General features: G+C 47.3%; 1 protein-coding gene across 1 annotated transcript; it reads right to left on the bottom strand.

Annotated features, from left to right (window-relative positions):
* Positions 1–194: 194 nt before the first annotated feature.
* On the bottom strand, positions 195–20658 carry NRIP2 (nuclear receptor interacting protein 2). Its single transcript, XM_082308569.1, has 7 exons — positions 20299–20658; positions 14548–14724; positions 8485–8567; positions 7895–8022; positions 4972–5024; positions 4046–4130; positions 195–630 (listed from the first exon to the last, which is right to left on the bottom strand). The coding sequence occupies exons 1-7, from the start codon at positions 20527–20529 to the stop codon at positions 530–532; spliced, it is 858 nt and encodes a 285-aa protein (XP_082164695.1). The 5' UTR covers positions 20530–20658; the 3' UTR covers positions 195–529.
* Between the last annotated feature and the right edge of the window lie 1853 nt (positions 20659–22511).

The raw sequence follows: 22511 nt of genomic DNA, 5'->3' as shown, positions 1-22511 counted from the left end.
ATACAAATGTGTTTTTTTCTGTAAGCTCTGCCTGCAACAAAGCTTGATGGGGAGGTTCTAGGATAACTTGGCAACAGCTTCCTCAGTGTCTGGGTGGAAGAGACCTTTACTGTGTGGGCCTGCATGTTCAACTGACGGACAGGAGGAAGGTGAAAAGCATGTCTTCTGCTCTGGAGCTGGTTTCACAGCTCAAAAGAAGAGCTCTCAGATGCTAATTCAGTGCTTGCTTGGAAACATCCTCCCTGTGACTGGCAAGTGGCACAGTCTACATTTATACATGCAACTGTTAAGAACAAAGAGGAAAGGCTGGCAAGATAGTGGCACAACGTGAGAGAGTATTAGCAGCTAGGGTACAGGGAAGTGTTAAAAGGATTATCTAAGAAGGCAAGAATTCCTTTTGGAAGAAGCAAATTTGTCACTTACTTACCAGTGGAAGAATGAATTATTTGCTTGGGGGAAGGTAAGGAGTGTGCAAAGAATGATTCATTATGCAGACAAGAGAGGGACAGATAGGGCTGGTGATTTTCACCTACTGTAGCACGTTAATTTGCAGAGAAACGTGAACTACTGCTGATGTGAGAAATGAGGCATGCGAATCGCAGAAAGGCTTCAGAAGGACTGGAGGGTGTTCTGAAGGTGAGCAGAAGCAGAATTATCCCAAGACTGACATGTAAGAACAGCACCTGGTGAATTCCAGCAGTAGCTAGTATGCAAGTATCTGCAGGGCTGTAAGTGACAGCACTAGTCAAAGTAAAATTGTCAGCTCAAAGTTGTGCCAATTTTCTGTAGGATCCCATCCAGGACCCTTTAAATCATTGGAAGGATTCCTGTTGGCTTCAGTCTGAGTTCAGGAAGAGCCCTACTCACCTACACCCTCACCCACACCCTCACCCTAGCCAGGGTCCAGCTCCAAAATGGGACACCTGCCAGGCATGGCTCCCACACAAAAGTGGCCAGGACTGAAAGCTGTAGGTGGCCCTCCCCTTCCCTTGGCAGCCCCTTCACAGCCCCACCAGCACTGGGGCTCTGCGCTGGCTCTGCCCCCTAACCCTCACCTACCCCCTCACCCGCACCAAAGCGCAGCTCTAAAATGCACACCCACCACCTAGGGCTCCCACACAGAAGTGGCCAGGACTGAAAGCTGTTAGTGGCCCTCACCTTCCCTTGGCAGCCACTTGTGGGCATCAGCAAAACCTGGCAAAGGCTGCCAGACACTCTTGAAGGCAGCAGAGACCTGCCTGGGCATCAGCAAAGCCTGGCAAAAGCCCTGGGGTGCTCTGGAGGGAAGCGGGGTCCTTTGTGGACCTCGCAAAGCCTGGCAAAAGCCCCAGGGCACTCTGGAAGGCAGTAGGGCCCCTTGCAGGCTTCCACAAAGACTCGCTAAACCTTTGGGGCGCTCCGGAGGGAAGCAGGGCCCCTTGTGGGCACTGGCAAAAGCCCTCAGATGCTCTGGAATGTTAAGGTTTGGGTAGAAGACAGGGTTAGGGGTATGGGTTAGGGTAAGGAGTTAAGAGATGGGATTAGGGATTAGATTCAGTGTTAGTTTTAGGATTAGGCTTAGGTTTTGGGGTGAGGTTTAGGGGGTTAGAGTTAGGGGCTTTAGATTTAGCAGCTTAGGGTTAGGGTTTAGGTTTAGGGGTTAGGGTTACAGTTAGGGGTTGTGGCTTAGGAGTTAGGGATAGGGTTAGGGTTTGGTTTAGGGGTTAGGGTTTAGTATTAGTTAACGTTAGGTTTAGGATTAGGGTTAAGTTTTGGAATTAGGTTTAGGGGGTTAGAATAAGTGGGTTAGAGTTAGGTGGTTAGATTTAGGGAGCTAGGGTTAGTGTTTAGGGGTTGGGGCCAGGGGTTAGGATTAGTTGTTATGTTCAGGGTTAGGCGCTAGGATTAGCATTAACATTTAGTGTTAGGTTTTGTGGTTAGTTTTTATGTTAGGTGTTACAGTTAGGTTTAGTTTAGTGTTGGGGTTAGGAGTTAGGTTTAAGAGTTGCATTAAGGGTTAGCGGTGAGGGATATGGTAGGATTTAGGCTAGGGACAGCGTTAGGGTTAGGGAGGTTGGATTAGGATTGGGGGCTTTGGGTTAGAGGATTAGGTTTAGGGTTAGGCTTAAGATTTAGGGTTAGGGGTTAGAGTTAAGGTCAGGGTTAGGGTTTAGGGTTGGTTTGAGTTAGGATTAGGGGTTTTGGGTTAGGGGATTAGGTTTAGGCTTAGGGAGTTAAGGTTAGGTTTAAGGTTTATGGTTAGGGTTTAGGGTTAGCATTTAGGGATAGGGTTAGTGTTAGAGTTTAGAGTTACGTGTTAGTTATTACGTTTAGGGTTTGGGATTAGGGTTATGGTTACAAGGGTAGAGTTTGGGGGCTAGGGGGTTGGATTTAGGTGGTTAGGTTTATGGTTAACTTTTACAGTTAGGGGTTAGGGTCAGGGTTAGGGGTTAGGTTTCGTGTTAAGGTTTAGCGTTGGGGTCAGGTTTAGTGGTTAGTGTTCAGGTTAGGTTTAGGGATTGGGTTTGGGTTAGGGGTTAGAGTTTGGGATTAGGGTTAGGTGGTTAGAGTTAAGGGGTTAGATTTAGGGTGTTATCTTTAGGGATAGGGGCTAGGGTGTAGGATTAGGGGTTAGGGCTGGCATTTAATGTTTAAGGTTAGGGTTATGGGTTTTTTAGAGGTTAAGTTTAGGGTTAGGGTTACTTTTGGGGGCTAGATTTAGGGTCAGGTTTAGGGGTTTTTTTTTAGATAGGCAAAATGGGGATGTCATGACATTCTAAGGGTTGTGTATAGTTTGGATAGTGAGTGAGTAGTCATGAGGCATGGACCAAGCCCTAATCTGGTGCATCTTTCCCAGAGCTAGTAAAGAATAGACTGTGTTCATCATACAGCTATGCTCTGTTAAAAAAATTCAAGAAATTTTAAAAAAAAAAAAAAATCCCCAACAATTAAGTGACTTAATAATCACCCTGGTCATTCCAGATGAGTTCACAGTTCTCTGACCTGAGCTGATACTGCAAGGAAGTCTAGTTCTTGTTTCATGCAGGAGTAGCAAAGTTGATGGGTTGTGGGATGCCGGGATTTGAGGCTGGTGGTGTATCTGTGTCCAATCACTAGATTTCAAGTTGAAAGAAAGGAGCTGACAGAGCAGAAGACTCTGGGTGCTGTAATTCATCGCAGCATTTAGGCTGAGTGGCAGGATCTCTGATGATGCAGCAGAGGTGATAGGAATGTAGCTCTAGCAGCTGGAGTGCAGAGAGGAGAGGCCTGGTCAGAAGAACAGGGTGTGCAAGTCTGGTTACTACATATAACACCAAGCGATGATAAGCATTGCTATTCATAAAATATAGCTTAGTGGCCAAGGATGCAGTGGCAAAGCCCAAGCCCCTGTGAGTATCCATCCACTGTACTCTAGGCATCTACGTTCAGCATTTCTGCAAATGTTTCTTAGAATTAAGAACTCTAAAAGTGTTCTTGCTGCAAGGTTTTTCCAAGAAAATACTCTATTCTGCTCTGAGCCAGCAAAAAGTAATAAAATGCAGCTTCCCAGGGTACAGGTGAGGAGACTGGCCACAGAGCCCTTCCCACAAAGAAAGGGGAATGGAGTCCACTCACATGGAGGCAAAGAGAAGGGAAACATTCATGACAATCTTTGGAGGCTTTTGGAGAAAGCACTGTCCACAGAACAACTGGAGATTGTTCACAGAGACTCTCTTGTCTCATGAACAGAGGGTATTGTAAAAATAAATCAATAACAGGGTAGAGTGACTTTAGGACAGAAGCAGAAATTGGAGTGACTAGGGACCGACAGAAAAACAAGAACAAAACGCCCACTCAGCACATGAGGACAAGCAAGAGGGTCCACTGAAAGGAGGGACAGCTCTCAAGATGAGGCACTCCCAGCAACAGCAGCTTCCAGCACCCATTTGCCTTTTTCTCACTCCTCGGTGAATGCCTCAGCTTAGAACTCAGCAAGGTTAGGGGCATGTGAGCCTCACCCTTATCTCTCTCTCATGGCAGCAAGTCTCCTCAGCCCCAGATGTGGGGAATGGAACAAGTCACTGACCAGGCTCTTCAGAGGCATGTAGAAAAGGCAGCTCTTGACTCAGTGCTTTAAATCTCAGGACTCCTTCCTCCAAGTCGATGCAACACTAAAGAAGGGGAGAGCCAGTTACTTGCTGGACATTTCAGACAGCAAATCTCATGATGCCTATGACTGGGGAAAACCTGTATAATCATCAAACAACGCCACTTTGGGTTTGTAGAGACCTTACAGTTCCCCTCCGTGTTCCCCACGCTGCCTCCTTGCTCCTATTCCCTTCAATGGATTCCTCTCCAAACCCTCCACAGTGCCATTCCCCTCTCTTCTTCCTATGACTCCCTCTGAGGTGATCACTCAGCCATTCAGCCCAATGCTTTTCCTGCTTTATGAGTCTGACGTGGCTACAAATATTTGATAGGCAGGAGCAAGCTTGCTGCAGCCATATTCTGAGCCACCCAGGAGCCAGGCTCAGCAGAGCACTAACCCCGAGCTGAGCTGACAAAAGGAGAGGACTCTTTCCACCCGTGTCCAGCTGGTGTTGGACACTGAACGCGATCACACAGCTTCGTTTGGCTCAAAGCAAGGGCAGAGCTTGTTCACATCTGCCTTCAAAAGGCAACACAGATATAAGTCATGACACAGTGTGCCTTGCCTTTTCTAATCTCCTCTTCAGTTTCCTCTTCCTGGTTGCAACTTGTATGGTCAGGAATACAAGGAATGGGAGATGTGATAGTATCCTATTGGGCGATTCCTTTCTTAAAATCTTTAAGAAGGACTGGAAAGGAATCAGTGACTCAGAGCATACTGCAGCTAGCCAGGCAGCTGTGTAACAAGCATTGCAAGTGGCACCCTGGAAGACCTGGCTGTAAGTATTTCTGATGCTTCCAGCAACCAAATCTTGGAGAACTGGTTGAGAGGAGCCCTGCAGTAAGCAAAAAGCTGTTCCTTACCTTGAGAGACAACAGAGTCTGGAGACCAATGCAAAACTCCAACATTTCATCATCTGAGAAAAGAGAAGAGACTGATCAGGCTCAGAGTATATATCCTCCCCCTCTAAAGAAAGTGTGTCTCTCCTGTGAGAGGATGTGGAATATAAGAGCGTCTGGTTCATAAAGTTATATGGTTATGGTCTATTCAGTATAAAGTAAATAACAAATAACAAGGAAAGTGATGAATTAAACACACAAATGTTAACAAGCAGGTGGTAACAGTGACAGTAACAAAGACCGGCACTCTTCTGCCACTGACTGATGAGCCATTGAAGAAGCTACTTAGGCACAGCCCTGAAGAGGGTCAAAATGAACTTTGTAGCCGATAAGAGGAGGGAACCATTATTATCATGAGTATTATGAGATATTTGAGGGGGGTTGTGAGATTGTTTGAAACTTACTATGAGGTATCAGAAGGGGCTTGTGGGATCATGTAAAACTTACTATGGGCTGTGTAGGAGAAGGTCCAAAGGCAGGAGAAGGCAAGCAGCAGGGTGGATCAGGGAAGAACAAGCATGGAAAAATGGAGAGGAGGGGGGATAAGGGGGCCAGTCACATGCAAGCAGGCTGTTGGTCAGTTCACTTGTCTGACCAAACCCTGCACCTGATGGCCAGAATCTATCCGATCATCTTATTAAATAATTTTATTAAATAATTTTTTTCTGTGTAACCTCTCTATCCTACGTGTGACTGCTGCAAGTCTTAAGTGTCAGCAAGTGTAGCGGATGCCACGGGTTAAAGGGCAAATAGCTCTAGAGGTCAGCAACTGGAGGGACTGTTATGCAAGAGGTGACAGTAACTGAAGGGACCACAGGCCCATAGGCTTGTGTCAGCAACTGGAGAAAGGACATAGCTCACAGGTGCCAGCAACTAGAGACACCAGTGTGCAAGAGAAGTCTGGGTGCCTGTAACTGGGGAAGGGAGCACAGGCCACAGGGCTCATACACCTGGGTGCCAGCAACTGGAGGGACTGCAGTGTGTGCTGCAGGATCTAAGTTCCACTAACTGGAGGACTATGGGTCACAGAGCTTGTAGGTCTGGGTGCCAGCAACTGGAGAGATCAGCATTCAAGAGAGCTCTGGGTACCAGCTCTGACCAGGGTCATGGGGCCTTAGGTTTATAAGCCAAAAACTGAAGAGGACAGGGCATATGTGTGAGAGGTCTAAATGCCACTAACTAGAAAGACTTGGGTGTGTTTATATTTCCCCAGTGAATTTAATCGTATATGATTGTGGTTTTGTATACATAATTAGCTAGCAAACTCCAGTCTAGTCTAGCCAGTGAGTAGGAGGAAACCTGCACCTGGAAAGACTCAAGGTCTGGCTCAGTGGCTAGGTAAGGGGCCCAGGGTCCAGACATGGACCTAGAAGCTGTGCTGTTATTTGAAGACTCTGAATATGAGTGTGCTTGTGAATCTAGAGACTGAGGATGTACGAGCTTCTGCTGGCGACCTTCAATCCTGGTCAGCCAGAGAGGAGGACCAGGACTGGGCTATCTGTGCTGGTGTTTATGTGAGTGTTGGTAAAGGCACTGCTCTATGTGTAGTAATCTGTGTAGCTGGCCTTGTCTGTGTCGTCTCTGTATGTGCCTCTCTGGAATACATGTTCAGCCTTGCTACTGTCCGAACCTGACACTAAGAACACGCATTGGACTGGGTGAGAGCGACCTCCTGGGTCTTAGAGTCATCCATCTGGACTTCAGTGGCAGACAAGGAGGAATCCCCAGGTCCTGGAGCCTGCAGGATTCAGCATCCACCAGTAACATCATTAACACTTCCCACATCTCCTGGATGCTTGCTTGCCCTGTAACCAGTGGCTGTATTTTATAATTTATTTATAACCACATAAGCAAGAGCACTGTGTGCACAGGGAGATGTAAGGCACAGATGTAGCCATTGTGCTCCTTCCAGGTAGCCATTTCTACATCCCAGCAAAATAGATAGGTGCTACTGGGCTAAATTCACCTGTGCTGGTACTAATACAGCCTCCCCATGCAGGGCAAGAACAAGTAGAGAGGAAACCAGGGAAGAAGAGTGAGCTGGAGTGTGGAAGAGGAGGAAGCTCTTTCTAGATGACTAGGAAAGTGGGAAAAATGGACATGACAAGAGGGAGCAAGGGAGGCCTTGGAAGATGAACAGTAATCATCAAAGGTGAGGAGACAGATAAAGGCAAGAGGGTAAAGCTGGAAGATTAACAGGGAGAAAGAACGGGGAAAAAAAAAGACGACCAAGTTGTTTTCAGCATATGCACAGCTTGATGTAAATGCAGAACATGCAGCCTTTCTGCTGTTTCTGGGCGTGCTCCAGTGCCTGCTGACTTGACCTTGTCTCCTACGGCTCCTTCCTTCAAAGGGTCCTGCCTCAGGACACCGAGGGAGACTCAGCACTCTGGGGCTACCAGGTTCTTCCAGGGTGCTCCCTGCAGCAGAGGCAGATGAGTTCACAGAGAAACCCTCTGGGGAATGAGCTGTATCGTCTGTTGGTTTCTCTGATGACTTCCATCCAGCCAAAGACACAAGTGCCCATTCAATGGGAGAACATAGGGCACCAGAGGACTAATCAAGCAGTCTGGATAATTTTAAGAAAGGTCCATTTTAGAAGGAAATGAGAATTTTCCACATCCTGTGTGGAAAAAAAAGCACTAAAAAGCACCTCATTTCTCCCCACTTTCAACATCTTCTGTCTTCTCTGTACTCTTCCTATGCCCTTTGCCTTTGGTTACATTGAGGGTATTCACAGCGCATAATGGTCTTGGCCAGCAGTGGAGGTGACCACATCACCAACCTCCCACCGCATTATGCTTTTCCCAGAGATCCTTTTAAATGCCCTTGGCAGGGCAAAAGGGACACAGGAAAACTGGGGGAGAGGAGGGGCTGGCACTCTCACCTACAACCAGTGCTGAACACAGCACTGTCTCCTGGCCAAATTGCAACTCCATATGTTCTACTCGGCCAACAACGCTGGGGATGGGAAGAGAGAGGTCTCCACAGTCCATGGCAGACACTTCTTCCAGCCTGTGGGACACAAGAGGTGTTATTGCCTCAAGTGGAGGAAGAGGAGGAAAAACAGGACTTCTCACTGATGGCAGTACTTCTTGGTCTCATTGGGAACAGGCCCGCAAGAGGAGAAATCTCTTTCATACAGCATGTCTGGAGGCAGATTCCACAAGCAAAACCATAAGGTGCTGTCCATTTGGGTTCCTCACTGCTGAGGCTAATCAAAGCTGAGGCTTTGCCCTGCAGTACACACAGACAGAATGACACAGCTCTGCCTCCTAGTCTGGGGTCTGCACACAACTTTGCCAGTGCTCCTGATGCCTTGCCCTGTAGCCCACCCTCTGCATCATCTCCTAAACAGCCATGTGCACATGCAAAGCTGCTAGTCATTATCATTGGGGCTGGGAATCAAGAGTGCCTACGCTCTTGTCGTAGGTTTTCTTTTAGCCACCCCTCCTTTTCTACTGTGCAAAGACTTACCCCAGCTGGTTTAAACAGCTCTTGGAGATGAGATTTGGTAGACACCCAGTGTTAACAGTCGCTTTCAATACCTGACCTTGGCACTAGAAAAAACAACAACAGATAATTACTGTGGGCTCAAAATTGGCACACCCACTCCTCCAACAGTGTGACAATCCCTTAGACCTTCCTTAGCAACACAGCCAAAGATGTGGTATTTTAGGCAGTAGTCAGAAGGCGGGAGACTCATCCAAGACAATGGTGGTCTCCCCAGTGTTCTGCAAACCTCTGCCAAAGGCTTCTTTTTGAATTTATCTTTAATTTGTGTTTGATTGCCCAGACACTTATCTCGTATTAGCGACTTTAACTTAGCAGGATTCCAGTCAAAAGAGAGTGAATTTGTCCAGAAAAATTTGTCCAGAAAACCCACATGGACTGTATCAGCAATAATTGATATCTATATCTATATAGAAAAGCTTCTAAAGGAATATAAGCATGTGCCACGGCCTTTGTAGGTTTCTTCTCTCCATTTCTTCTGGTGTCACCGGGAACAATATTCCAGGGCTAGATGTCTGTTCTCAGTTGAACAGCTTCCAGAGGGAGAAGTCTGTGGGAGAAGCAGGAGCACCCAGGACAAGCATCCCTGAGAAAAGCTTGAATTTAAGGCAGTTCTCAAGATAACTGACACATCCAAGTGACTCTTGAATCCAAGAAACAACCTAATCAAGAGGTGTCTATTTTGAGGGGGGCTTACATTAAGTTGCTAGACAGCTCTTTAAGAAAATGTGACATGAACACTACAACTACAATATTCACAGCTGGTGGCATCTAGCAAAGGGAGAGACTGGATGCCCTGCACCCGAGTCACCTCTGCATGATCTTACTGCAGCAATCCCCAGTGCCTTGCCCACTTCATTTCTTCACCCCTTTGCACTTGAAAGGGAACAGGAGATGTGGTTGCCATCTGTTTTCTGTCCCCTCTGCACAGAGGTCCTTAATGGCAGGCCAAAGGTGCTGAAGTAACAGTAGGTCTCATATATGGTAGAGGTCTGAAAAAATAGGGTTGTCAAGGACATCAGTAAGAGTTATATTCAGAAAAAAAAGGAGGAGCAGGACTTAGTAAAGGAACTGGAAAAGATGGCGTAACTGCCATCTACATAATATGGCTTGCACCTACCTATAGTGCCTAACCATACCCATTCTTGATGGCCTAGTTCTTCAAGGCTCTGGCTTGCACCAACACCCAAAAAAACCCCAACCTCAAAGTTTCCCTCTTGGGAGGCTCATTTTCCTCCTGCTATCATTTGTATTTTACCTGTGATTCCTTCTCTTCCATCCACTGTGGCACTCAGTGCCATGAGCCACTCGGAAGCAGCAACAGACCTCCCACAGCTCCTCTATGCTTACGCTCATTCCTAAACTAAATCTGTTTATGGTTATTACATGGGTTAATCATCACAGAGAGCTACATCCAGTATTTCCAAGATTTCATTTTCAAAAATGTGCTATTTGTGAGTTGTTATAAAGAGAAAGGAGAAAACACCTCCTGTAAGAAATACTGGAATGCTGCAAACAGACACAACACTAATAGTAGCTTGAGTACTAATTGCATTCAAGGCAACCTCAGAGAGCACATGCTGGAAACTTCATCTGATTTGTCTTGGAGCTCTTCCTCTGGTCTAAACTGCATCTGCAGTATATCAGTGTAGAGAATTTCATCATTCTGAACATTTAGATACACCATATTCCTAGAATGGCCATTTAGTTGAGAAATTCTCAAGAACTGTGAGACCACTGGAGCTAGAGATCTCAACCTATTTTGTTTTACAGGGTTCACCAAGAATCATGTAAGACTCCTATACGTATATATGATGTATTTTTAAATAAAATCAGTGCTTTTAGAAGGATGAGCATTCACCATGTGTGGCCTCATCAAGGAACAAGGAGAGCAGTGCTCAAGCAGTATCTACACAGAAAATATGCACAGATGCATATTTTCAACAGCTCCTGATTCGATTATTATACCTTTTTCTTCTTTAATGTAAAAAAGCATGTCTTATTCATAAAGAATTATGTCCAGTTAATTAACAGTCCCGTGTGACTGCAAACACTTGTGACTTCTTACAACACCCAAGTGGGGCATATAATGCTAAATACTTTAGGAAAGCTAAAACCAAGACAGATCTCACAAACTTCTGGCTGCCAGCACTGTGCCTTCCCCATTATATCATGTGCTTCTCACAGTCTCAGCCACATTGGCATCTACATTCAATCCGAGGCTGCTCTTTGGCACATGGTATGGAAATTACCACAGAACTACAAAGTCACAGGTTGGGAGAACACAAAACTTAACCAACCTGATACCAGCTGGAAGATTCATGAAACAGAGTCAGAGCACAGAGAAACCAGCCCCCAGAAGCTCTCTCTGCAGTTCTTTGCGCATTCATACAGGAATATTCCCCCAGCTCCTTCACAAATGAGCAGTCCCATTTCACTGGAGAGCAGCTTGAACTGCCATCTCATGGTAATACAGATCACACATGACAGAGCTGGTAGGAGATTCACCTGAGCTGCTGCCTATTCCCAGAATGCACACCCGTTCTCTTGCCCTTCATTCATGCATGCCTCCTGCCTCTCGGCACAAATCAGCTTTAAGCAAGTGGGGGAGCATGCTAGAGCCTCACAGAAGGGGAAGAGGTGCAAAGCACTCTATTTAGAAGCTCCTGACTTTGGCAATACTTCTGCTTGTTCAAGAAAAAAACTGCCGCCATGCGTCCAGGCTGCCTGGAGTGTCAAGTTTAAACATTCAGGACTAGGAGTAGTGCCTGCCCACAGAGGTCCCCAAGGCCAGCCACAGAGATCCTGCCTTACCTCATGACAACAGCTGTTTGTGGCAAAAGCTGGTATTACAAAGTCCAGGCTTCTAGAGAGAAAACAGCCTGGAAAGTGACTGGACCCAGAGGACAGTTCCTTATTCCTGCCCATGGCACGGGGGTTGGAACTAGATGATCTTTAAGATCCGTTCCAACCCAAACCATTCTATGATTCTATGACAAAATGCCTCCCCTTCTGCTTTTAAAGCTCTGTGATGTCTGTGCTGTCTGGTCCTCACTGACACATCAGCCCTGCCTGGAAGGATTGTGGCCAGACTAAGCAAGGCCACAAGGCGAGAGGCAAGATAAAGCACAAAGTGCAGATAAGCATCTCCCTCCTCATCCTCTGTACTGTGCTTCATAGAAGAGGCTTCCCTGTGCCTCCTCACTGCCTAAGCGGGTATATTAGTCATGAGTGTGAAGGTCAGGTATGCTACCACATCTGCCCAGGCTGCAACCTGCCAACTGCCCAGCTGAATCAGCTCTTCCTCATTAACAGACATGGATTCTACTGGGAAAGAGTTAACCATCCCTGTGGCTCACAGAGGCCAACTGTATCACTAGGCAGATTCTTGAGTTTTGTTTCAGAGCAGGCCAAAAGTTGCAAGTTAGAAACTTGCTAGGATATAACAGGACAATGATTATTCTGTAGAAAACGACGTTTCCCCATTCAGTGGTAAACAGCCCTGCACAGTTATCAATCAGCCTCGCAACAGCTATCCACCTTCCAATTATACTACTAACTATTTGTCCAGAGAACTCACCAGGAGCCTGAGGAGAGTCCTTGGTCCAGCATACTACAAATACAATGCAGATTAGGTAAGGAGTACACAGGCAGCCGATGAGCACTGCAAGCCTTCTTGGACTAATAGGACTTTTCATCACATTACCCACTCTCATCTCTGCCTCAGAATTTTCAGTCTGTTACTACCAGTCGCCATTAGTCTTTATCTAAAAAGGTCAATTATGGGGACTTCCAAGAAAGAGAAAGAGAGGAGGGGAATCAGGAAGGATCACCATTTATGAAGAGCTTTGTTTTCTGAAATAACGTCAGTTCCAAAGTCAAGAAGCTGCTTTAACCAACCAAGGTTGATTAATCCCAGGTTGCTTTGGCACAGGGGAAAAGCAGCCTTGGACAGCAGTGGAATCTTTCAGCATCTATTTCCAAGTCAACGAGATACAAGCCTCACCGCAAAAAATAACAGCTCGATTTTACAATGCAGGTGCCAGTCATGGCAAGCTTTGCAAAGTGCTTTGCAAAAACTGCCACAAAAGGGGGCAATTCTGCTGAAGTACCATGTGAGCAACCCACTTAAGTAAACAGGAGGGTGAGTGACGGGTCTGTCTGTGATCTCTGAAACTTGAAAAGGCCTTAGGCACAGGGCAACTATAACCTGCTAGAGTGAAAACACTTATCGCCTGAATTTCCCTGTGTCACTGAAGTCTACATATTTTCAGCTTTATTTCCTAGTCAAGTTCAGTTACTAGTCAGGTGATGCATTTGTTACCACTTGGAAGTTTTCAGCATACTTGCCTGAGTGTAAATGGAAGCTTTATGCTGGTAGGTGATCTTTTCTCGGGAGCTGGTGTCAGGGAGAAGATACTTCACTGGGTTCATGTTCCATTTCTAATAAAAACTACACCATAGTTGAGAAGTTCTCCAAAAGGTACCAGCTCACCTCTCTGGTTAAAATGAACTGGCACCCTGAGTGCTATTTCCTGCCATAGATCTGTTACTTATAGGCAAGGCTTTTTGAAGTTTACAAATGTGAACATGAAAAGCAGCAAGACTAAAAAGAAGAAGAGGGGATCTTCCCTTCCTTCGGTGTAAGAAGATTAAGTGTGACAAACAGTGACTGGCTCTTAAGAGGGGCAAAAAAAGAGAGAAATACCCGCGCAGAAGGTACTGAGTTCAGGGGGAGTTAAGTGCAGCATTAGACCTATTTCCTTGACTGTGATGTTCATTAACCTTCCTCCATGAATGAAAATGTAATGTGTGTGACAGCTGGGGTACAGTCCATTAGAAACACAAAAGGGGAACTAGGAGTGGACTATGACGCTGAGTTAGCTACTGCCCCTGGGATATGATACCTATGCATGCCTGTCCTTGTTCAATGTACATGCCTGGCAAAAAACCACCATTCATCATTGAGTTTCCTCTTACAGAACAATACAGAGTAGTGATTAAAGAAACACCTTCATTTGCTCAAAAAAAGACTCCAGCTATTTGGAGAAATTACAGTGAGAGCCATTCATCCTACTAGCCTGTTTTCCCAAGTGTGGTTATGTTAACCTAGCTGCATCAGAGTCTAAAACTCAGGGTAAGCAATGCCTAACTGCAACAGTAAAGGCTGGAAAACAAACCAGACAGTGGCTTTGCGTGGTCCTGAGACACCTGATCTGAACATTTCAGAAACTTGCTATGAGGCTGTGTTCATATGATAATTAATTGTGCCAACTGAATTTTCAAAGGTGTATGTGTTTTTCCTGGAAGTGTAGACTTTACACTCTAACATGTGAGATGTCTTTAGGGCAGGTAACTGAAATAAACACAGCTTTAAAATGGGTTTTCTATACCAGGTCTATATCTTGGTGAGTCTCATATCTGCGTATTACTGAACAGCTCTCACCATACAGCCCTCTTTCATGGGGCACAGCTTTTGGATGTGCTCTCTTACCTACAGGGGCCAGGGAGGAATGTGTTCTGCTGCGTAGGAGGATATAAGAAGAAAAGGGAGCTAAAAATACTGCTTCCATCAAGAAATGCAACAACACTAATTCAAAGCACAATTAGCCACTTTCTTAGGAGGTCCTTTGACACCTGAGAGAATCAGACCAGACTGGATCTAGTAAGTGTAAATCAACTAGGGGCACCTGTCTTAAAGTGATAAGGAGACGTTCCTTGCTTCTGTATGCAGTTAGGAAATACCTCATATCATAGGAAAGCTGGCCTTCAAAGGGAGGAGATGCGATAAAGGTAATTTATCTTCCAATATGGACAACTAGAATCTATGTGGCAGAAAGGCTTTCCTCTGTCTGTTGGCAGAACTGAATCCAAACTCTAGGAGAGGCCATGCAGGAAATTCTCTTTCTCCAGCTGCAGCTGGCTTTGCAATTAATAACTTAGCATGGCCCTTGGGAGTGGGGCAGCTGGAACTCATTGAGCATTTGCCATCACTGTGAAATCAGCAGCACTGTGTTGTTGCCTTACCTGGCACTGTATTAGCAGGGATGAAGTCTCTTTTCTCCTGTCCTCTCCCTTTTCCATCTTTTCATCCTGGTCTTTTGCCAGCGGAGATTGAACCCATGCAGACTGAACCCTGGTCTCACGGCGCAGCTTGTTCAGATTGCCTTCCAAGAGACGTCGCTGGACCACACTATGTGGCTGCTGTCTCCATCACAAAGAAAGAGAAATCCCAGCTAAGTATGGAGCTAAGGACAAGGATGTGTTCTAGCCCAGGGAAGCAGATTGCAAATGCTTAACCCAGCTGATCATCCTGATGAGATACAGGCTTATCCCAAAAAACTTTCTTTAAATCCCTAGATTTTTTCTGTAGCCACAAGGTGATGTTAAAGTGTTGGGCTGTCTGTGGCAGGCAGGTCTCCAGGATGCAATTGTTGGAGGAGAAGAACATGCCTGATGCATGCTCTTCCCACACGTCTGTTCTTTCAGCTAAATATGCACTTGGCAGTATCATACCTGTTCAGGTACTGCAATACACTACCTGGTGGGTGTGTGCTGACATCTAACCAGGCACACTCACACCTTCTAATGTGGGAGGGGACGGGGGATGCAGCATGTGACGTACATGTGGGTAAGCAGGCAGGACTCCAGAAATTCTAGGTGTACAAGCAATTATTTGTAATGAAGTGGGAAGCATCCCCTGCATAGGAAACTAAAACTAGCATCTAATGTTCTTTGGAGTCTGTCTCTGCACCCCAACATCAGAAGTGATACTATTTTGACTCCCTTCCTAGCTGGGGGAGCACCTATGAAGCCCTGTGTTGTTCACAGCTAGAAGGCAGTGCCATCAGCTTCAGTTTTGGGCCCCTCACTACAAGAAGGATATAGAGGTGCTGGAGTGTGTCCAGAGGAGGGCAACAAGGCTGGTGAAGGGTCTAGAGCACAAGTCTTATGAGGAGCAGCTGAGGGAGCTGGGGTTGTTTAGCCTGGAGAAGAGGAGGCTGAGGGGAGACCTTATCACTCTCTACAACCACCTGAAAGGAGGCTGTAGCCAGGTGGGGGTCAGTCTCTTCTCCCTAGTAACAAGTGATAGGATGAGAGGAAACGGCCTCAAGCTACGCCAGGGGAGGTTTAGGTTGGGTATTAGGAAAAACTTCTTCACCGAAAGGGTAGTCAGGCACTGGAACAGGCTGCCCAGGGAAGTGGTTGAGTCTCCATCCCTGGAAGTATTTAAAAGACGGGTAGACGTGGTGCTTGAGGACATGGTTTAGTGGTGGACTTGGCAGTGACAGGTTAATGGCTGGACTTGATGCTCTTAAAGGTCTTTTCCAACCTTAACGATTCTATGATTCTATGATCAGCCAGATTAACGGCTGAAGGAACTTTATTCCTATCTATCATCTCATGTATCTTGTTCATATCTCATGTGTCTCGTATTCCTTCCTCATTCCTATCTCCTTTCTTCTGGCTGGAAGAAGGGGAGGTGCACCAAAAGGCAAGAAAAATTGTGAAAACCTTCTTGTCCCAACATTGCATACACACACAGGAAAGTGTTGCTTTGGAAAGAAAGCTCCATTCGTCATCAGCTTGATGCTGTAGTTTTTGCCCACTGTTGCTCCAGTGCCTGCAGTCCCTGCACAGCTACTGTATCAACAATGGGCAGCATCAATGAAGTGGGCCTGTTGGAGGTAGCTTTGTCCTTTCTCCAGGTACTTGGCCCCACGGCCCTTCTCCAGGAGAGCAGCTGCTCAGAGTTGACAATCGCATTCTCAGTAACAACTGCCTATGTGAAGAAAGGCAATGAATCTGAAGGGGCTAATGTGCTACAGCGTAAACCATTGCTTTTATCTTTCAAAAAAAAAAAAAATATTAAAAAATCAACTTTCAGATGATGCAGCAGTTTGATGTAGGATCTTACCAATGTGCAGGCCAAACATCTGAATTAGACCAGACCTGCCAATGAGTTGGGCTGTATTAACCATATAGGGGGTGGGTGCTTCAGACTAGCTTTATGCTTGGTCAGAGGGCTGAGGCCAGGGACGTGTGTAAACTGCAACTCGAAGCACACTGACTTGTCAGTTTTGCCCCATAGCTGGAGTGGGAGAGCTGTTACTGGCTCTTTGGTTGCACTCAGCATTGCTCTTTGCAAGGTGTCCCCTATGCCTCTGTTTCCCCGTCACTGAAGGGGCGAAAGTCAGATTGTTCACATGCTGCATGAGAGACACTGCAGTAGTTGAAAAAGTGAGGTAAAAATATCCCTCTGTTCCTGGTCTTTTCCCAGCCTACTGTGCAAGCCCACAGCACAGCTGGCTGTTGTACTTCACTCCCTAAATACTCAGAGCACAGTGCCAGTTTGGCTGCCAGTTAAGGCCTGGGCCATGGGAAAAGAGCAGGGAACCAACAGCAGGTCTCCAAATTCCCATCCTCCCTCCTGTCTCCTCTCACAATCTGGCATGCAAAGGACATTTCCCTCTCCCTGCAACCTTTCCCACAGAAAGAGCAGGCCCTTTGCAGCTGCCACCTCTGTCTCCTTCTTGTCACTCAGGCTGGGAAGAGGCCAAGCACGGATGGGGAGTAGCTGAGCTTTTGGGACTGTGGAGGCATCTGATTCAAGAGTAGACTCCTGGGGCCCTGCCTGTCTTCTGTCTCACCAGCAAGACAGAGAAGTGGAGACTGTTGTCTGTCTTGGGCTGGTAAGAAACAATGAGATGAAGGGGATGGTGAGGGAGGACCTGAAGGGAGCTGTGGCCAGCGGCTGGAAGGGAGGCCCTCTCAGGACTCTTAGAAAGGTCAGAGCAGGTTCCCAGTGCAACTCATCAGGTTCAGGCTCTCCAATGTGAAATCTTAAGGCCTTGCTATGATTAGTGAAGTGGTACAAGCTGGGAATCTTGATTTTTGTGAGGGGAGAAGCCAGATCTTCAGACCTTCTTGGTACTTTCAGAATATTTTAGCTCATGCAGCTACTTTTTTTTTTTTTGTCATTTAAAAAAAGTAAGAAAAGTGTCATGCTTATAGTTGTCATAAAGCTGGAAATGTGAGGTCTCCACTGAAATGTATAATTGCTCATTGTTGGAGATGTGATGGGCGCATCAAATCCTAGACACTGCTGGATGCGTTGCATAAGCTGAATGCACACCCAGAATACACAGAAGAGTGGCAAAAAGTAACAGCCTGACTTTGACTCTATAAGAAAACATGTAGGTTTTTTAAATTACATGGGGCCTTGCTCCAATTTTTAGGACATGCGGGGCTGCCACAGCTGGAGTCTCTGGCACTGTCAATAGAGATACATTTTGGGGAATTAATTAAACTCTCCTCCCAGTGTAAGTGCTATAGGACTCGAGCTTTTTGCACTCTCTCCAAGATCAACCTCTCTAGCACTTCCTGCTGCTGCTTTGTTTGCAGCACTGCATTCCTGTCCTCCAGGAGGGAGCCAGATCAATTTAGGAAACATAGATGGAGTTTGGCATGGGGCTGGAGGAGCGCCTGAAAGCATATTTTGGACTCTAATTTGCAGCCCCCAAAACATCACAGTGGCCCATCAAGTTGCAGGGACTGCTGATTTGCTCTTGGAAATCTAAGGCCTGCTTCTTCTCTTGCTCCAAGGTAAACCAGAAACAGAGGTACCGCAGCTACCGCACTGACCCCAGGTATGGCACTGTGTGTGTGAACTTTGCACAGGTGCCACACTTTATTTTGTGCCTTCTAACACCGGTGCAAAATTTCCATGGCAGAAAAGATGTTATACTTTATTCAGTGCTCCCTAGCTTCATGGTAAAAATGTTTCGGCCATTCTGTTATGGACCAAACACGAACTATGCAGTGGTTTTGAGTGACGGAACGCCATCTGCATGCGGGGAAGTCTCCTGCCTAGAATGGTTAATTCGACCAGGAGAGCTGCTCGTGGCAAGCTATTCAGACAAGGCCTGTCTCGCTAGAGCAAGCATTTGGGGCTTCAGAGTGCCAGCCTCTGGAGGCCAAGACTGCCACCCGTACTGTGCAGGACTCTGGCTGGCACCATAGTTGTCATTTTGGGGGCATGGTGTGACAGGAGTCAACTCCAAACCAAAGCAGGTGGACATGTTTCTCTCTGCCTTCATGGCTGGGCTCAGCAAACACACACTAAAAGACTCAAAAGTGTCTCCTCCCCGTTCCCTGCCAAAAGCTGTACAAGGAAGAGCCCAGGGGTATGTTTGGCTATCCCCTCCTGAGGAGATATTTCGGCTGCAACACTGCAGAGCCTGAAGGGCCGGTGCTAGCCTGCCTGCGCTGCCAGCCTGAATGGGGCCCTCCAGGCTCTGGTGTGGCCAGAGCTCCTTCCCTGCAGGGAGGAGAGGCCCTGTCCCTTGCTAACACAACACTTACGTGACTCCCCTCTTGTACTTCAGTGACGGTGTTCAGGGCCAGAAGGACACTCAAAACTAGTCTGTGCTGAAAGCTGTGCACGCGGCTGTGAAGGGCTGGCAGAGCACGAGGTGACAGCTCAGGGTGACTCTGAGGAGCCACCCTTGACCCTGCTGAGCCAGGGGCTCTCAGCAGCAGCCGAGGCGGCTGCGGGGAGGGTGGCGGGAGCAGGAGGGTGCGCTGGCACGGGAACGTGGCGCTGACCCCTCGTCTGTGCACAGCAGAGCTGCTGCACCCGAAGGTTTCAGCGAGGGGTATAGCTTCCATTCAGGCCCAGTGCCTGGGACCCTGCCTGGGACCCTGCCTGTCCTGCACACATGTGCCCCTGTGCGCGGCAGCGCCTCGCTGCCAGCAGCCGCGGGGCCTGCCATGGGAGCCAGGAAACGGCCGGAGGAGATATACAAGCATGAGCATCCATGCAGTTGTTGCGATGGTCTGAGGATACAGAGGGAAGCACGGGCTGTAGGGAGGGGCAAGATCTTCTATGATATCCACTGGCACAGCTGGAATAAGTGGTTGTGTCCACATCACTGGCCAGACCCAGGCCCTCTTTTGGGAAAATGGTTTAGACCTCCACATCCTTGAGCAGTTAAACTCCACAACAGAGAGGAGAAGTTAGACAGCAAAACTGCCACAGCAAGGAGGAGATGCATGCAGTTACGCCAGCAAGAGATCCCGTGGAAAACTGCTGCCTGCCTTGGGGAGGTCCCTCCAGACCACAAACTGCCCAGGCTCCTGGAACAGATCCCCTCCCTGATGCCTCCTGCTCCACTTCTCCACAAGGAGATGCCCACAGGCCTCGCTCCCGTGCCTCCTCCCCAAAGGTGTTATCCACGGGTGCTGGCCACTGCAGCTGCCTGGCTAGCAATCTTGCCATGTGCTTGCCCCTCCGGAAATCCAAAGAGTGGGGGGAAGGAGAATAATGCAAAAAGGTGACAAGGTCAAACATAAGCCTCTTGGAGTTTCATAAACTCTTCTTCCCTCCCCGCTGAGTCCAGGAAGGAGTCTGCTTTTGAGCTGGATCATGCAGGGATATATGAGAGCTTTCAGAGACATCCCACATGGAAACATACATGTCAGACGAACATATTTATGTACTAGGTGAGTGGGAAGTTGGATCCCAGGGACTCCCTCCAGTCCATGTCTGCCTGTCTCTGTGAGGAGTTTGGTCCATATGGGGATGCATGGGAAGACGGATGCAAAAAATGGGCAATTCATTCTTTCCCCTCACCCTGACCTGCTCGTAGATGATGCTGAAGGGAAGTTTCATCTTTGCTGAACCCATGATCCTTTCACAAAGCCTGGAAGCAGTTCCCAACTGGGATGAAGGCTATTAGGAGGACCCCTTCCCAAATGGGTTCCCACTGGACTCACCAGATCCTTGGAGGTGCCAAGTCTTGTCAAGCCATCCAGGGGCAGCAGGTCAGCAGAGTCCTTGTGCACAAACTGGGTGGCCTGTTTAAGGCGCCTCTTCTGTTGCAGAATAGCTTTGTTCCTCAGCTCCACCTCACATTCCTGTCGTTCCAGGTCAGGAGTACCCTCACTCTGCTTCTCCTCCTGGTCGTCTTGCCTCAGTGGCAGGGGGCAGCTCTTCCTTGTGCTCATGGTGAAGATTCAGACAGAACAGGTCCTTCTTGGTATGCTGGGGTGTTCCCTGCACTCGTCTCCTGGTGTTTGCCCTCTTGAGGCTGACTCAGTCTCTGAGCTCCTTTCCCTTCCCCACAGCTCTCCTTCTTTCCCTTTCTCTGCCTTTCTTCCTGCTCCCTTAGTTATATCATCTCACCCATCTCTGAAGTGTTTCTGTGCCTTTTTCTCCCCCTGTCCTCTCCACTCTCCGGGTGTCCCTCTGCTCCCCACCTCTTCCTCTCCCTCTCTTCTCCTGCCCTGACTGCAGCTCTGCCTCCTCCAGTCGGTGGGTCCCTGTCGTAACAGAAAAAGCCCCACGTCAGAAACCAATTTCCATAAATTACAGCAGAGCCGGCAAGATGCTCTGGCTGGAAAAATCCAGCAGCAGAAGGATGGCCCCGCTGTTGGGGGCTGGACTTACCTCCCTCGGGCTGTGCATGCGCACGCGCGCGTGTATGAGTGTGTGTGTACACTGCCTGTTCCCCTGATATGCTGAAGAGACAGTAAATCTCTCGGTGGCAGGCTGTGCAGTTCAGTGTCTCTGCTGGAGGGGCTTTGATGCATCTCAGCGAATCTGAAAATACTGGCAACAACATGGCTCAGTCTACGAGATGATGCAGTGCCTTGGTAAATGGGAGAGAGTATCCGCCTCAAGGCTCCCGGCAGGCATGCCCAGTCTCATTTCTGCAGAGAGTGTCACGCATTTGGAATAGGTTGCACTGAAGGATTTTGCTGTGTAGCTTGAATGAAATGCTGAAGGCCTGGTTTCTGCTTCCAACAGGGCAAATGTATTGAGCCTGACTCTGCCCTCATTTTCACCCCTCTCCATCTAGAGCCGAAGTTGCAGAAGCCTAAATTACCGATGTAAATGTCGATACCACTGGACTTGACTCCCTGTTTACACTAAGAGTATGCTGACATTGCTGCAGTGTGGGATGTCTGGACCAGGGCAGACATCCCTCCTCTCAGGGGAGGGAGGACATGGCAGAGCTCACTTTTTCAACTTTCTGCCTCCACATTGTCCTGCTTGAAACTGTAAGTTTCAACTTGAACTGAAGCTGCTTTATTTTGATCCCTTTTCACTGGTGAATGCACTGCCCCAGTAAGCACCAGAAACTGAGTTTTACTCAGCTATGAAGCTGAGGACAGCATTACCTTTCCGTGAATGTCAGCTGGGGGTGAAACAGCTTTCGTGTACAACATAGAAGGAATAGTAACAACAGACTATGAAAGTTACAGCAAAAGGAAGATTTCTGTTGCTACCTTTCTTTTTTCCCAGCTTAGTGGCATGTAACGTTCCAACATTACTGATGATACCAATTATTTCTATGTTCTAGATAGTATGTAAAAATATAACACTGAGTTTGCAAGGTTAGGAAGTAAACCCGATGGCCCATGTACAAAGATGAGTCCAGTCAGCCACTGTGAGACCTCAGTGTGGTCGCAGAAACTACAAAAAAGTTGACTTCAGTGCAAAGCAAACCATGTTGTTTACCTTTTACTCCCTGCTAATCATCATCACATTTCTCTTGGGATCTTTGGTCCTCAAATGTCAGAAGGGAGGCTGGTCATTTTTAGTCATTCTAAAATTTGAAGAGGTTAACCTTTTTGTTCCCAGTATGCTAACTGCTTTACACAAGGTTTCCACAGCACTAAATTGCAGAACCAGATTTGGCAGGAATGAGAGTAGAAATATATTCTAACAACTGCTTTACACTACAAGGCCAAACTCCAACATCATAATGCAGGCAGAGTCCCATAAAGAGCTCAGCAGAGCTGTTTTCAACTGTCTTTGTCTCTCTGCAAGCTGAATTGAGAAGAGAGTTTAAATAATAGATATTCCCAGGGAAGCTGTGTTCAACAGCTTGTTTTCCCCGGGAAAACAAGGTCTTGTTTTCTTGCCTCTAGGTTGTCATGATTCCTGATTTACACACACTTTTGACCTCTTGTGGCCTCACTGA

Source organism: Platalea leucorodia, assembly GCF_965183815.1.
Source record: "Platalea leucorodia genome assembly, chromosome: 4".
NCBI classification, from domain to species: domain Eukaryota; kingdom Metazoa; phylum Chordata; class Aves; order Pelecaniformes; family Threskiornithidae; genus Platalea; species Platalea leucorodia.
This window is presented reverse-complemented; position numbering and strand designations above follow the sequence as displayed.